The sequence below is a fragment of the Salvia miltiorrhiza genome, chromosome 5 (genome assembly GCF_028751815.1).
Source record: "Salvia miltiorrhiza cultivar Shanhuang (shh) chromosome 5, IMPLAD_Smil_shh, whole genome shotgun sequence".
NCBI lineage: Eukaryota > Viridiplantae > Streptophyta > Magnoliopsida > Lamiales > Lamiaceae > Salvia > Salvia miltiorrhiza.
Window position 1 is genome coordinate 44,237,731 of NC_080391.1, and position 16,365 is coordinate 44,254,095.

Here is a 16,365-nt window from a genome sequence, read left to right on the forward strand (position 1 = left end):
TTTCTGTTCGTCTTGCTCTATAATCCTATTCTGTCACAACAAACATGTTTTACTATCATGAAAATATTATACTAAGGTAAGGGTGTGAAAATATTTTCTAATATTTTCTCATCTCTAATAAATACTCTGTCTGTCCACGAAAAACTTCCTAGGAGGGAGTGACACGGATTTTAAGAAAAAAAGATTGTTAAGTGTATTGAAAGTGGAAAAAAGTTGTTGAGTGTATTGAGAATGGTGAATAGTTGTTTTGATTAGTATTGAAAGTGGTAGGGTATAGTCCAAAATTAGGTAGAAAATTCTTTTGTGGACGTCCTGAAAAAGAAAAATAAGAAGTTCTTTTGTAAATGTGGAGAGTATATAATAAAAAAAGAAGAAAAGTATAATATTTTTTTTATAAAAATTTTAAAACCAAAATAAACACACTTTAAAAGTTCGAACAAAACAAGAGTTGAGCAATATTTCTTTATATTTTCTTTTTACATAACCCTTTTATATACCTGTGTTCCTGTCGCTGCATGCTGCAGATTATCTTTTCCCCAAAGAATCCACCAATATATACTTTTTGTCTTCCGAATTGATTGATATGACCTGACCAATGTAATGTGATAGTATTTGAAAGTGCATTACCAATTTATAAATTAGTGATGATACATATCCAATTTTCATTTAGTGTAGCTCATCATCATTCATATATGTCAATTTAAGCGCTTCATCGCTCCATCATCCATCTCTCTCTCTCTCCCAAAAGAGAAAGTAAGGATACGGATTCTCTTCCAAAATTTCATCTGTAGAATGGTGTAGTAACCATGTTTTTCTTGTGTTGATCGCTTAAAACATACCTGTGTTGCATTGCATGTAGGTTTTCTGCATTGTTGAATTTCTCGGTGAGGAGGAGTCTGGTATGGATTCCCAAACTAGGCTTCATGATTTAGAGCGGAGGGTGATGAAGCTTGAGGCAACACTTGCCAATTCTCCATTCGCAAACAGAGGTACTATTTGTTAGTATTCTTTTTTCCAGAAAATATTGTATTATTCTAATTAACTCATTTTGTTAGTCACCAACTGTTTGATGTCAAAAATTCTTGCCGAAAACCGTTGTGGGCATCTACCACAAAAGATAATCTTTTTTTTTTTACCTTTCACTCTCTGTTTTCATTTCTGCATTATAATCTTTCTGGGAGAGCCGAGATGTGAGGCTTCTGTTTGACTAATGATGCTTTGAGAGATGTTTATTTTGGGTGAAAACAATTGAGCCAATTTCCTTTATTACTTTGGGGCGTTTACTTTATAGGATTAGCTTTGATAGATAAAAATAGTAAGGGTCCGTTTGCTTTTATGGAAAAGCAGAAAATACATATATTTTCATCTTTTCTTCCACCATTTTCACATGTTTATGATAAAAAAAATTCTCCGAGTAATTCATTTTCACTCGTTTTCTCTCCAATGTTGAATAATATTATTTTTGGGTAATAATGTGAAAATATTTTCCAACATTTTAAAAGAGGAAAAGTTTACGAGTTTTTTCTTTTTTTCATTTTTGGATATGTTTTGTTGTTTTAATTTGTTCTAGTAAACATATGATAAAAAAGAGGAAAAGATACTCCATTCGTCCTATTATTATTGGCTTATTTTTTTGGACACGTGTATTTAGAAAAATAGGATTGTAGTGTAAAAGTGTGTAAAGATGTGTTAGACCCTATTAATATTAATGGGACATCCCAATAAGAAACACATGCCAACAGTAAAGGGACATAGTGAGTAATATTTTCTCATATTTTCTTATCCATTTTTTTCCAATGAGAATTTTACGACAAAAGTAAACGCAGTTATGTCGAATCATCCTTGTACAATTTCAGGTGATAGCTACCGGGCGTCACTAACTCGTTGTTGTGCACTTAAGATAATAATTATAATCAAGGATAATCTACACGAGAGGAATCTCAAAAGATTTGTAGAAAATTCATGCTTCGGTCATCTGCTGAATATGAATCAACTCAGATTTCAAGGGCAGCTGCTGCTGCACTTGCTGTTGCACATAGACATGGCTGCCTCCAACAACACCACCCTTGTTTTCAACATTAACAACTCTAGCATGGAATTCCAACCTACAGATTTCCATCTCATCACAGGGCTTCGTTTAGTCAATTCCGAGGCATCATCATCAACAACAACATCCTCGTCTATTCACAAGCGTGTTTTCCAAGGTAGGCCGACTATCATGTTCAAGGACGTTGAAGAAGCCTTCCTTGACGTTAGCCATGATCACGAGGGCAGAGGAGAAGTAACCTTGAAGCTGGCCTTGCTCTATTTCCTCTACGGAGTTGTGTTACCTGCAAGCCCCACCAAGAAGATTGACTTGCACTATCTTCATCTAGCCGACAATCTTGAAGCTTTTAACGCGTTTCCATGGGGTCAGGTTGCGCATGAGCTCCTCGTCTCGTCCATGCTGTCAGCACGGCTCTGCATGGACAGCTCAAGAGCCACGAGGCTCGTCATGCACGGCTTCATCTTTGCTCTACAGGTCTGGGCTTATGAGAAGCTGCCTTCTGTTGCTACACATTGTGCAGCTCCCGCACATAACCTCCAACACTCCACCGTGCAAATCTTGCGTTGGTCTGCCACGAAAATCATTCGTTTTCAACATCTCAAACCATTCTTCACACTTGGTGATGAAGTGAGTAATTCATTTCTCACTTGTTTGTCATCAATTGAAACTTATGCAGTAATCTTGTAGGTGTTGCAAAGTGCCCAAGCTTCTCCGGAGCAGCAAAATGCAAAGGTGGAGCCATCGACATGGACAGACTCCAGCGCTAGTACTATTCCTCAGGTGGAAACATTGGTTGCAATGTATTTTTCGATTTTTTTTTAATTTCATAGTAGTCTTGAATGAAATTTTAACATGAACATGTGCATGATTCATAGTGTTAACATGTCTCTCATGCTATTCTTGCAGGGTGAGGATGTCGAGGAATCATTACAGAGAGAGTGTGATCAGCCTATTCCGGATACCAGAAATGAATCGCCTGAGGTAGAAGAAGAAGAAGAAGAAGAGGCCGTGAAGGAGGCAACTGCGACTGCGACTATGAATAACACATTTGGTCCAAATAAGTTGGCAGAAACTGAACGAACCAGAGCTCTCTTTGCGCTTGCATACGACAACCCTGTTCAAGATACGCAACAACCATTGTGGAAGGTAGATATAATATTTATTCAATCTTCTTGAATCTTTATTGTATATTTATGTTGTTATGAAACTGAGCTCACTACACGAACTCAAGTTTCAAACTAGAATCAAGATCAACACTCTCAAACTCTCTCACACTCGATTTGTATAAACTGAGAAAGTAACTTCAAATCTAAATCAAGAATGCAAATCTAGACATAAAGATTTACGTGGAATACACCTCCTAGCAACAACAGTAGAAAACACAGTTATCAAGCTAACTTCTAGCTACTGCTCTATTAGTTTCCTATCCCTCTTTTCAGCTGGAAATAATCAATCTCTATACTCTGCTATGTGAAGAGTGTATATACAAAAGATGAGACTAACTAACAAACGGCTTGGACTCCACACAGCTCACAAGATGGCTCGCTGCAACTGAATTCAGCCTTCCTTCTACTCCTCCAGCTTTTGTTATTTCTTTCCAAATCCCTCTTCTATGTAGTCACACATTAACATATGTGTATTTGATGACAGACATGCAGCGAGTTTGAAATATCTGAAGCTGAATATGAAAGAAGCAAAGTGCTTTATGAGATGCTCATGGAGCAAACAAAACGGTTGAAGCTGTGGATCAGTTATGCCCAGTTTGAGGCATTTGCTATGATAGAGGGATCAGAATCGGAGTTGGCTGATAAAAGAAAACGTCTCGAGCGTGCCAGAGGTTAGACAACATTAAAATGTTATAAATATTATAGCCATTGATGAGTTTTGATGATATTTTGTTGTTCAGATGTGTTTGAAAGGGGGCTTAGCTACTTCAGAAGCTGTACCCCTCAACTGAAAGAGGAAAGGGCGATGCTTTTGAACGAGTGGTTCGACATGGAATACAGGTTCGGCGAGGTTGGTGAGGTTGGTTTGGTTCGTGCTAGGCTGCCGCAGAAACTCAACAAGATAAGGCGCCTACCAACTGGGTATCATTATCAACATCATCATTTCTCATCTTTCTTGCTTCTTCATAATTCATAAAATTCAGAGTCTTGAACAATATTGCTTAATGAAACATGGAAAGGATGATTATTCATTATTGAATTTAGATTGTAATATTTGCAGGTATGAGGAGTATATTGACTACCTTTTCCCGGAAGAGGAAGATGTCGAAATGTTGAAGAAGCACAAGATTGCTAATTAGTTGTTTCATTTTGTGGGTGTTGGCTGATACCTTATATTTTGCTGCCTATTTTGAGCTTCCACTAGTTCATCTTATCTTATTATGAATGTATGTCATCTGCAACTCTGCACAACTTATTTCATATCAACCTGCTACAAATCACCATCACTCAGTTGATTTTCCAACTCTGTTTCTCATATAATAATTCATAAATATGAGATGTAATATGATTAAGTGTACTTTTATCTGCCAAGCTTATTAGTTTTGACTATCCAACTTGTGTTGTCAAAGCCCAAATGAGATCTTGGACACATTTATATATGTTGACTAGAAAAAAAAAAAAAAAATCAAAGGATAGAAATCTTCGGAAATCTTGGACATATTTATATAGCCCTGCATTGTGTTTTTAAATTTCATTTCATTTTAAAATTATAATTTTTTTTAAAATTATCTTATTCATAATATACACTCCCTTGTCCACAAAAACTCTTTTCAATAAAGTAAACACCAATTTTAAGAAAATTTAATTGTGTATTTAGTAAGTGAAGAAGAAGCCATAAATTAAAAATAGTAAGTTATGATAATTAGTGAATTAATGTCAGTACATTAGCGGCAATCTATACTAATAGAAAAAGAGCCTAAGGCAGTGTAAGACACAACTTATGGATTGCCTATTTTACCTCTGTTATATATTTATTATTATATTTATAAAATATAAATCTATTTTGATATACATTTATTTGTCACCTAAATCTATAAAGAATATTTTATATCTATAGCTATTGATAAGGTTTATAAACAAATATATCCATCGAATAAATTATCTAATAAAAGTAATGAATTAATAGATTTTTTTAAATAATAAATTATCAATTAAAATAACATTAATTACACGTACAACGTACGTTCTTTCTGCTAGTATGTATAAAATACGTGAGAATTTTAAGAGTGGTAATTAATTAAATTATTTTTGAAAGAAGAGTAGGAAGAATTTTTATATACGGATAAAAGAAAATTAGAAAGTACTTAAATAATACTCATTCCGTCCATGAAAGAACTACATATTTTTCCTTTTGAAAACATCCACAAAAAAAAAATTCTACCTATTTTTAGACTATAATTACACCACTCTCAAAATGCTCAACAACTTTTTTTTCTTAAAACTAGCAGAAAGAATGTACGTTGTACGTTTAATTAATGTTATTTTATTTGATAATTTATTATCTTAAAAAATCTATTAATTCATTACTTTTGTTAGATAGTTTATTGGATGGATATATTTATTTATAAGCATAATCAATAGTTATAGATATATATCACATAGATTTAGTGTAATATCTAATGAATTAATATATTCTTATAAATACATATAATATATAAAATAATTTTAAAATAAAATATATAGTAAAGGTAAAATAGGCAATCCACAAGTTATCCTTAGACTGCCTTAGACTCCTATTAGTATAGATATAGATTTGTGTCATTCTCCCCCTGAAAAATTCTTTCATAGACGGCACCTATATTTTACTCAAAACTCATTGTATTCATAACAAATGGTAACTATGGTTGATACGAAAAAAATCACACACAAATCAAGAGACACAATACTGGAGAAGAATGACATGAGGGTTGGGATATGAGCAACATCAAACCACAACAGGCGTGTAACGCTATCATTTTACACACTACAAATGGCAATTAAGAGATATGAAATAAGCTGTGCAGAGACGAAGATACCATAATTTAACACCTGAGGCTGAGGTCCGCTTCTCTTAGTCACATATTTGAAATACAGTTGAGACTCAATAATGCAAATTATGTACCAAATATTGATTCTTGCCAAGGATGAGTCGAGTCGAGTCAAGTCGTGCATCGCATACCCGGCTATACCATCCTCAGTTTCTCTTCTTCAGTTTCGGCGCCAGCTTACCACGAACCAATTCAACATCACCAAACCTGTTTTCCATCTCCAACCACTCTTCCAAAAGCGTTGCCCTTTCCTCTTTCATTTCAGGGCCACAGCTTCTGAAATAGCTAAGCCCCCTTTCAAACACATCTGAACAACAATATATCATCAAAACTCATCACACTCATACAATACTAAACATGACCTCTTGCTCGCTCAACGCATTTTCTCTTATCAGCCAAGTCAACCACCTTTATCATAGCAAATGCCTCAAACTGGGCATAACTGATCCACAACTTCAACCGTTTTGTTCGCTCCAGAAGCATCTCATAAAGCGCTTTACTTCTTTCATATTCAGCTTCAGATATTTCAAACTCGCTATATGTCTGTCATCAAATAGATATTCATATATACTCTGCCCATGATAAGTGGAGCTACAGAACAAGAGATATGTAAGGAGACCAGATCATCATCAACATTGGCTTATAAATAAGCTTGTGTCATGAATTAATACTTAATGAGGCTCTACAGTTACAAGTGTGCCCAATTAGATAAGACACCATATTCAAGATACAAGAGAGATTTAAGAAAATTGCATAAATATTGCAATGTTATATCTAACATACAAAGACTTGAGTACCTTCCATAATAGATGTGGCATATCTAGAGCAGGGCTGTCAAATGCAAGAGCAAAGAGAGCTCTGGTTCGTTCAGTTTCTGCCAAGGAGCTCTGCAACTTGTTCGTGGAGACGGGATTAGGATCAAATGTCCTATGCCTAGTCAGAGTTGGCTTCTTCATGGCCTCTTTGTCTTCTACCTCAGGAGATTCATTTCTGGGAAGGTCATCATGCTAGTATCCGGAATTGGCTGATCAGAATTTTTTAGTAACGATTCCACGACATCCTCAGCTTGTGATCGTCCCTCTACCTGCAAGAATAGCAGGAGAAACATGTTAACTCTATGAATCACATGTTCATATTGTAGGTAGGCAATGACAAAAAGTTTTGCTTGACGACAGCCCTGATCAGGCGGGATCTGGAGTTATCTTAAAGAAATCACACATTCGAGAAAGTAGGAGATTAGTTCAAAAATGCGAATATATTCGAAGGATTCTAGTTCTATTGAAATAGAAACAAAGACATATATATTCCCATTAGAATTCTTGATGTTTTAATCCTATAAAGATGGGCATATGTTCAGTGTACTGCATTTCGAGAAATATTGGAGAAGAGCTAACTGCATTTTGAGCAAGAGTTCAACTCCACCAAAAAAAAGGTAAATGTTCATATTATATATATAGTTTAAATTGAATGATTTTTTTTTTTTGAAACTAGGTTAAATTGAATGAATTGATGTAGTGTATGAAGTATTAAATAATTATTGAAACATGTTTATTGAATTAGTGTAATTAAATTGATTTTGTTTTAGTAAATTAAAGTGATCATACGCCAATTACACCAATTATGCTGAAACACTAGGTAGTCAGTTCGTCATCAGTCCCACAACGGTCGTGTTGCAACGCCCCCTCAAAGCTCGTGATGATCATGCTGAAGGATTGTATACTGAAAGCAAGACTTTATGCTTGTATATATTGATTCCTTAGTTCACTGTGATTCTTCTATGTGAAACATTGTTATTGCATAATCCTATAATAGTCCAATTTATCTTATACTATAGATTATATTTTGTGTTGTAGATCACAAAAAATCATATAATTGGAAAAAGTTGAGATATAAATTGTGTTCACAATCGAGGCAACTATGGACAAGTTGATGGTTTAGATTGTACCATAAATGGATAAATAGTTTGTCTTCGTTATTTATTTACTAGTGTGTAACCCGTCGAATTTCGACGGGTATCATTTGATGTTATAATTTATATATAAAAAAGCGTAAAAATTATTTCTTAACATATTTATAAATTATGGAGATTATTCACTAAAAAAATTGTTAATATGATATATGTCTACATTACACATCAAACTAAAATGAAAAAATAAATTAAAGAGAATTTTCATCCTTAACATGACTTAGTGAAACGTATATTCAAAAAAATTATTTGCGCCACCCACTACTATTTGCCACTCATACCCGCGACCCGCGGATACCCGCCACCCGCTGAGGCTTGAGAGGTAGGAGCGTTGCTGCTTCTCGGCGTCGACATCCTGCAATCAAGCACCCAACAAATGCAATAAACCACCCAACACAACAAATGCAATAAACCACCCAACAAATAAATCACCACGAAACTGCAGTAATTTTAGAGAAAATTTCAAATTCTTGTACACTACTATTTTCCACCCATAGACACGACTCGCGGATACCCGCCACCCTTCGGGTATCCACCAACCCGCCACCCGCCACCCGCCAGATACCCACCACCCGCTACCCATCGGATACCCGTCGAAGCTTGAAAATAACGATAAATATTAGTTGAATAATAGAATAATTCTATGAAGCATGGGGACGAATATGTAATACGAAAACGATACGGGGATGTAAATACATCATTTTTTCAAAAAACATGATACGATTTTAAAATACATTTTAATTTTTTCATTTAAAGTATATTTTATATATATTCACCAATAAAATAGTAGTCAACCTTCACCACAACAAAAAGAGAAAAGAGACGACCAAATTTAATCTATGAGCTCTACAACTAATCTAACTTGTAATAGAGAACCTTCAAAATCCTCTATAAACTGTAGTTCAGTGGCAATAATTAGAAAAATTACCACAAAGATTAATACGCCATAACAAAAAATCTAACTAAAAAACTACTCAACTATCAACTGTAGTCCAATCAACTATCAACGGTAGTTCAATGCTTTACACAGATAAACAACACCCAAGTGATTATCAAGTTAATGTCGTTTCTCCGCCCTGCGAAACCACCAGCTTCTCGAGGCGGAGTGTGGCTTCGACCACCTTGGCATCAGGCTTCCGTTTAACTTTCTTTTTCGGTAGCAAACTTGACAGCTTTGGATCAATATGATCTGGTGCGCTGCTGGAGATCAACTTCTTGGTTTTCTCCTGTTTCAGACTGCCCGGATTGGGGCCGTTCTTTCTCCTGCTTCGGATTGGGGCCATTTGCAGAGGCAACAACACTAAAATGTTAGCCCTCTTCATTCATCATCCGCATTCTCCTCCTCTTCTTCCTCTTCCCTCGTATCTTCAATCTCCAATCCAACCTGTCCATATTTAAATTGAAATCACCCATCAACACCCATCGAAAATCAGCCCATCTTCAATCGAAAATCAGCCCCCATATTTAATAAAAAAAGTATTTGATAAACACGAAGAATCACGGCAAATTGAAAGCACCACTAATATATGAAAATTAGATACAAAATTGAAAGCACCGGTTTCAATTACAAAATAAACGAATCAATCATCCCTCAGATCCGGATAATATTGTTTTATAATGCATATTGAAAGGTAGGCCAAACTATTCAGATAATCATTAGTTAAGCTATTCATCTTATATTCATGAACTAATATGCCAAACTCAAAAATAAGTCCATCATCCGACAAACCCAAACTGTCAACTCTCATATCTTTGCTCCAAGTGCATAATCAACTGGCAGAGCATAGTTATTGCAGCATACTTAAGTGAACAGTGTCTCAAATAAGTAACCGCGATTCACAATTTTCCGAAACATAAACATATAGGTATGGATCCAAAACCCTAAACAAAAGACTTCTATCCTCAAAATAATAAAGCAAAAAAAAAAGAAATAAAGAAGAAAAATCTCCAAAAACTTAAAAGAAAAAGAGCATCCTCAAATCCTTTTTACATTTCTCTACTATTATGAAATGGAAAAAGTATCATTACCTATATCATGTAGAAGTGCTGCTAACTACACCTGAACAGCAAGAAGACAACATCTCAACATACATGATTTGCTAAGTCACGTATGAAACACAGAATACAAATACAGAAATATGGAGACACGCCCACTATTTTTGATATCAAAAGTTGGTATATTTGTATATTGCCACATTAATTTAATTATGAAGAATTAAAATTGGGATAAATGAATTAAGGATAATAATTAAACAAAACCATAGACATGATCTGTAACTTTCAGCTTACAAATACGCATAAAATTGTAGATTTAGCTTACTCTGTCCAATACTACCAGAGCCTTGTAGAAAATGGCAGAAAAGAGCTCCAAAATACTAATTCAACAAATCATTCAGAAATATTCAATACTTGCTCTCCTACACTTCAATCCACGAATCAATCGCAATTCATCACAAAATCAGCAAAAGTTCAAAGATCAAAACTTATTCACTACTAAAAGAAAATGCAAAAAGAAGAAAAAACGCAGCAAAATAAGAAGAAAGATACCTTGAGTTGGCTGTAAAAACACGATACAATAAGCTAGATAAAACAATATAGAACCACAACCCCTAAGCTAGATAAAATCTAATTACCTAAAATGAAATTTTAAAATAAAGTAAACATTTATAATTGATTTTGTTGGATCGACAGAATGACCAAGCACTTAGCATTAGCAGTAGAGGGACCAAATACTTTTGAGAGCCTAATGAAGCACAGATCTTAAGGATATATATTCCTCAACAATTATAAAGTTACAACCAAATTACCCTATCATAAAAGCATATGCATACCTTGTCATAGTTCATTAGGAAGCAGATTCTGGTGCTGCTTCTTGTCTTGGCTTTCTTTGTTCAGCAGGAGGGCCATCTCTCTTTCTTACATAAGCTTTGCTCTTAAATTTCGAACTTCTAGCCTACTTTGGTTGATAAGTTGGGTACTCATAGGGTATTATCTCTCCACACTTATCACCTAAAACCATAAAAAAACAGTGATCATGCATAGAGAATGATAAAATGTAATCTTTATATGTCAGATCATGAAAGAAATTTAAAAGAATGGCCAACCTCCATAATCCTTGTTCTTAACATCGATATATGAATCAGGCAAGACCCACAAAACACCAGGTAGGCCTACAGTGAGCGAAAAAAATTAACAGACAAACAACTTATTAGGACCAGAAACTGAAACTGCATTTTGGAGATTGGAGACTACAGGAAGATATTGCAACAATAACATACCCTTGAATTTCTCAGATGTTTCTTCAGATACAGTGCATTGAAAACCAGTGTACGTCGTGGTACTAAAGGCATACATATTCTTCCTTGCTTCTTCCATGCTGAAACAGAGAATTTAGATCAACCGTGAGATGTGTAACATTGCTGAAACAAATGGATATTAAGCATTGCTATATCCTATTTATGAACTTCAATGCGCATACAACAGAATACAATCCCTTATTTTTTTTTCAAATATCTCCACAATGCCAACATTTAGGATTCCATAAGAGATATCATACAATTCTAAATGACTCACAATCTCAAGATATGTCACCAATCCACTGGAATAGCAAAACTAAAAGCAATAGCTAAGTGACTACTGAATAGTACTCAGTATACTAAATAATGCCACATAACAATTTCAATTAATCAACTATCAGAAGCATACACCAAATTCTAAGCAGAAACATTTCCTGGGCAAAGTTTTCATCGTACTTTTGCAAAAAAAAGATCATATTACATATCAAGAAAATTTTCTTTCGGCAACAGTAAAAATTTCACTCTATAGTAAACAAAGTCTAAATTGTAATGTGACTCATCAAAAGAGAAAATGTATATAATTACACTAACCACATCTACAAGAACCAACAGGGCACAAGAAAATTAGAATCATTATATTCCGTAATTGGCTTTCGAGTATATTAATGGGAGTATATTAATCAAAACAGAAAATCCAAACTGAAGAACTAATCACAACTGATATCAAGATCTACGCATCCAAATCCACAATTCGACCAGAGCATAACGACATTTAGACAATAAAATAAAAACCTTGGAAAGCTGCACAGGACCACTACTCCCCTGCTTCTTAATCTTCTGTATATAGCTCACATTGACCAGACCAGAGCATGTTTATGTATATACATTCGCGTGTGTGTGCCAGATGAAGCAAAGCATCTATCTGATCGTCAAAATCTGAGAAACCTTCTATTTCTGCAGAAAGAAAATCGAGTAACTAATAAAACCAAAGCAATACTTTATGCAGCAAGCAACGATCCCCATTATCCCCGATTGAGAAAGAAAAAAAACTACACGGAGCAGATCTTATTCCAATAAATAAATTAAATCAAACAACAACAAAAAAACAGCTAATCCCTTTCGATAAAATTGAGAATTATTAGAAATAGAAAAGAAGGAAGAATTGAGTTTATCCCCGATCAACAGTCTCATTCTTAATCTCTTCAAGCCTGATTGCTTTATTACCACCCATGTTCCTTCAAAGCACTGGCAGAGATTTCTCCCCCGCTAGATCTGAGAGACGTGAAGAGCGAGAGAGGAAGAGTTCTTCAGTCAGTAAGACAACAATGAAACAGAAATAAAAATCACAGGGCATTTTTTAAAAATAAAAAAACCGACGGGTTACCTCACCAGGTAGCAATTGATGACCTCTCCCTCCTCTTTCAGATCCGGACTCAGAGAGTCCGGAGAAGAATAAGATGGGAATGGCGGCGGATTAGGGTTGGGATTGGGGTCGGGATTGTTGGGAGGATTGCTGGTGGGAGATATGGCGTCGTATATAGGGAATCGGCGGCCTATGCTGATGGCTATGGTGATGCCATGGGCGACATGGGCGGCTGGAGAACGCGGAGGACGGCGCGGCCGGATTCGCGCAGAGGCGGCTGTAGGCACGACCACATAAAGGCGGAGGTGGAGGACGGCGCGGCTGGATTCGTGCAGAAGGCGGTGACGGCGTCTGAATCACGGGACGGAGGACGGCGTCTGAATCGCGGCGGCAGGACAGCGGCTGGCGGTGGTTGGCTGGGAGGTGGGCGACAGTGTGCCTGAGGAGGTCCAAAGATTACTGAATTAGGTTTAACTTAAACCGTAATAAAATAACTTAATTAAAGTGAGAATATAAATAAAATTGAGGTGGAATTATATTGCCACGTCAGCGATAGAGAATTGAGCTAGAGGCTCTAGAATTGCAGGGATTTTGAACCTTGAATTTTTAGATATGACACGTAGGAGAGTGAATTAAGGAGAGGCCATGAATCTATAATCGTATTATATATTTTAGATTAGATGCTAATACCTTCGTGTATCGAACGGGATCACAATGAGATGAATTCTTATATTCTGACTTATTAAGAATCAAGATCTCAGTGACTTAAATAGTTTTAACCTTAATTGAATTAATCGGTGTGAATAATTAATTGACTATTGCTTTGATTTATCATGAGTGAGAGTTCTCTTGAAGCTCAATATACTCGATACTTTGGGTGATAACAATTATTATTTGACATGCGATTATATTGCAATAAGGATCCATGTCCTGCTAATAACAGGATGATAATATCCTCTCGAGGAACTTAATAAGTTTATCGTATTAAACCCTGCAGGTGGAATTAGTTTCGATACAATAATAAGTTTAAGTGGTAGCACTCGAGATGATTAATTAATTAATCGATCGTCAGAGGAATTAATTAATTAATGGATATTAGATATCTTAAATACGGGGATTAATTAAGTCTAATGCTAGCCCAGACTCACCTAAAGAATAAAGAGGTAATTCAGTATTAATTTTCTAGTGGAATAAATTAATACTTGTGTATCGATTTTATTCTGGGCTGAATAAGAAAATCGAGCACTGAGAGGCCAAACTTTATTCAAGCTAGTAGATCCCCGCTTGGCCCAATAAAGGCGTAATTCCATAAGGGGGTGTCCCTTCTCAATTTTTCTCTCTTGGGCTCTATTTAGTTTAATTAAGTTTATGGGCTTATTATTTAGGTATGGCTAATACCTAGTATAAATAATAAGAAAGCTTTAAACCTAATTACTCGAGCATCAACGTGTGAGCAGAAAAAGAGAGAATTTTGTGAGAGTAGAGTGAGACGCCATTCCTAGAAGGTGGAAAGGACTTGAAGTTCGTAGCCACTCTACGTTAAGTCTTGCCGTGGGAAACAAGTCGGAAGATCAACACTGGAGTATCTAATCGTCGGATTTGCAAGTAAGACTCGTTTTCTTGTAATAGGCACAAATGGTTTTTGTATGTATTCATTTGGTATCCGGAATTGGTCACGGACACGTGAATCATATATCAAAATATGGTTCATTCACATGCGCGAGGCATCACAAACTCTTCCCCATCCTCACTCTCATCCTCATGAGTAGAGACACTAGCATTAGCCTCTACCCTCTGACGGCGGGGGAATTGTTGCCTGTGCGCCAATACATTATCTGGTGCTACGTATGACACACATAGCGGATCAGGATGAATCTCCCATACTTGTCCCTTAAACAAACAAAAATGCATTATTAAAAAATGCATAAATAATATACAAGTGCAAAATTTAATATAAATGAATAAACATGGGTACCTCATCCTCGTATAATGATCGTAAATCAAAGTCTTTGGTCTTCGGCCTGATCCTAAAATTCCATCGTATGCATCTAGGGTGCACATTTTCCCCTCCAACACGCTTCCCGACCTCGTCTGCTAGTCCAGGAATGCTCTCTAGTGCCCAAATCATCAATGCCCACGGGGGGCCCATAATAGTGCCACTTCTTTCCTGTCCCCACATTTTTCGTATAGTGGTAGAAGATCTTGTAAGCTTATGAGCCCCACGGAAATCGATTGAACGCATCCAAGTCATCAACCAATGCCCAAACCCATGATTCAATGAGTCTATCGGACCAAAAAATAAGAGTGTGGGCCACATAAACGAGGACCGCTCGAAGGTATAAGCTACCATCATCGTCTTGTATAATACGGCTCTCGTCGATGACTCTCTCGATCAAAGCGCCTATAGTAATTTGTCGGCTACCATAGAAGCGCCGAAAAGTCTCCACGTGTTGCACGTCATGCTCTGCAGTCGGATCGAATGAAGTCCCACCAAAATTCAACCCCGTCACAAGCGCGAAGTCAGAAATAGAATACTTAACTCTCTAACCGCGTATGAGGAACCATATCTCCTCATCATCAACCTTGATTTGACGGGAGGCCACATGGTGCAAAGTCATGCTGCACTTACACCCGGGCTTCCATTCTGCAAAGTGACCGAAGCATGTGGCCTTGAAGCTATTAAGCAAGTCATCATCCCCAACACGTCGTAAAATAGCCATAAGTTTTGGAAAATATTTCTCCTTGCAGTACGTGTTGATAGTCGATGTCCGATTTACACTCTCCGGCCTATAGAACTCGTAATCCTACAATAAATTGTGAATTTACAATCAATTACTCTTAACAAATAAATATTCCCTCCGTCCCAATAATGAAGACACACTTCATTTGGGCACAGAGATTAAGAAGAGATAGTCTAGGTGATAAAGTGTTGTGGCCCACATTATTAGTGTAGTTGATTAACTTTTGTTTATTGAATTTATTTATTTTTATTTTCCATTTCAAATTGATTTTTTAATTTTAAAAATTTAGAAATTCAACAACCACCGCCGCCGCCGACCACCAATCTTTGATCCGGCGAGCCATCGCAGCTGTCCCCGGTCACCCCCATTCCCTTCGCCCTTGTTCCCTCCGATCATAATCCCCAAAATCATACCCCAAATCAGAAAAAATTGCAAATTTGGAACCCCCAATTCATACCTCCAAATCATAAATAATCCCTAAAATCAAGGTCTTCATAGGCATGAAACAGACGGTGGCGGTGATGGTGAAGTGAGGTGAAGGTGATGGTGGTTGTAATAGTGGTGACGCTGGCCGCGGACGGTGGCAGAGGAGGGGAAGCGGTGGCAGAATTGGGGCGAGGAGATGGGCGGCGGCCATGGAGGATTCCATAACCAAGGCGGAGGATTCTCGCCCAGAATCGAACGCCTCTGCTCCTTCTCTTCAGAGATCCGCCGCGCCAGCAAACCCTAGCCCCTAGTCCCCAAGATCCACCGCCCTACAAACCCTAGCCACTAGAACCAGATTCGTCGCGCCTGCATACCCTAGCCCCCAGATCCACCGAAAAAGAGAGAGGGATGGGTGGCGACTGTTCGGCCGAAGAAGGTGGCGGAAGGGAGGAGGCGGCGGCGTCAGACATAGAGGTCTAGAGTGAGAGAGATG

At 36.8% G+C, this 16,365-nt stretch overlaps 2 protein-coding genes and 1 long non-coding RNA gene across 6 annotated transcripts; 1 reads left to right on the forward strand and 2 right to left on the reverse strand.

Moving 5' to 3' along the window:
- Nucleotides 1-1,875: 1,875 nt before the first annotated feature.
- On the forward strand, nt 1,876-4,488 carry LOC131024690 (uncharacterized). The gene is made up of 6 exons (XM_057954214.1): nt 1,876-2,674; nt 2,735-2,827; nt 2,954-3,193; nt 3,698-3,884; nt 3,954-4,134; nt 4,274-4,488. The coding sequence occupies exons 1-6, from the start codon at nt 1,985-1,987 to the stop codon at nt 4,350-4,352; spliced, it is 1,470 nt and encodes a 489-aa protein (XP_057810197.1). The 5' UTR covers nt 1,876-1,984; the 3' UTR covers nt 4,353-4,488.
- Nucleotides 4,489-6,097: 1,609 nt separating this feature from the next.
- Nucleotides 6,098-7,233, reverse strand: LOC131024691 (pre-mRNA-splicing factor clf1-like). Its single transcript, XM_057954215.1, has 3 exons — nt 6,878-7,233; nt 6,443-6,623; nt 6,098-6,387 (listed from the first exon to the last, which is right to left on the reverse strand). The coding sequence occupies exons 1-3, from the start codon at nt 7,034-7,036 to the stop codon at nt 6,227-6,229; spliced, it is 501 nt and encodes a 166-aa protein (XP_057810198.1). The 5' UTR covers nt 7,037-7,233; the 3' UTR covers nt 6,098-6,226.
- A 1,590-nt stretch (nt 7,234-8,823) lies between these two features.
- Nucleotides 8,824-13,185, reverse strand: LOC131024693 (uncharacterized). 4 transcript variants are annotated; one of them, XR_009101980.1, is made up of 7 exons: nt 12,732-13,185; nt 12,567-12,614; nt 12,135-12,296; nt 11,325-11,422; nt 11,151-11,216; nt 10,878-11,055; nt 8,824-9,430 (listed from the first exon to the last, which is right to left on the reverse strand). It is a non-coding gene; the product is annotated as an uncharacterized LOC131024693 (long non-coding RNA). The 4 variants fall into 4 exon arrangements; XR_009101979.1 differs by having other exon boundaries at nt 12,727-13,185; XR_009101978.1 differs by having other exon boundaries at nt 12,135-12,614.
- Between the last annotated feature and the right edge of the window lie 3,180 nt (nt 13,186-16,365).

Coding starts and splice junctions, on each gene's coding strand:
- LOC131024690 (XM_057954214.1), top strand. CDS start 1,985: ATGAATCAACTCAGATTTCAAGGGCAGCTGCTGCTGCACTTGCTGTTG. Junction 2,675..2,734: donor TCTTCACACTTGGTGATGAA/GTGAGTAATTCA, acceptor GTAATCTTGTAG/GTGTTGCAAAGTGCCCAAGC. Junction 3,885..3,953: donor ACGTCTCGAGCGTGCCAGAG/GTTAGACAACAT, acceptor TTTGTTGTTCAG/ATGTGTTTGAAAGGGGGCTT.
- LOC131024691 (XM_057954215.1), bottom strand. CDS start 7,036: ATGAAGAAGCCAACTCTGACTAGGCATAGGACATTTGATCCTAATCCC. Junction 6,624..6,877: donor TGCCACATCTATTATGGAAG/GTACTCAAGTCT, acceptor ATTTGATGACAG/ACATATAGCGAGTTTGAAAT. Junction 6,388..6,442: donor ATGCGTTGAGCGAGCAAGAG/GTCATGTTTAGT, acceptor ATTGTTGTTCAG/ATGTGTTTGAAAGGGGGCTT.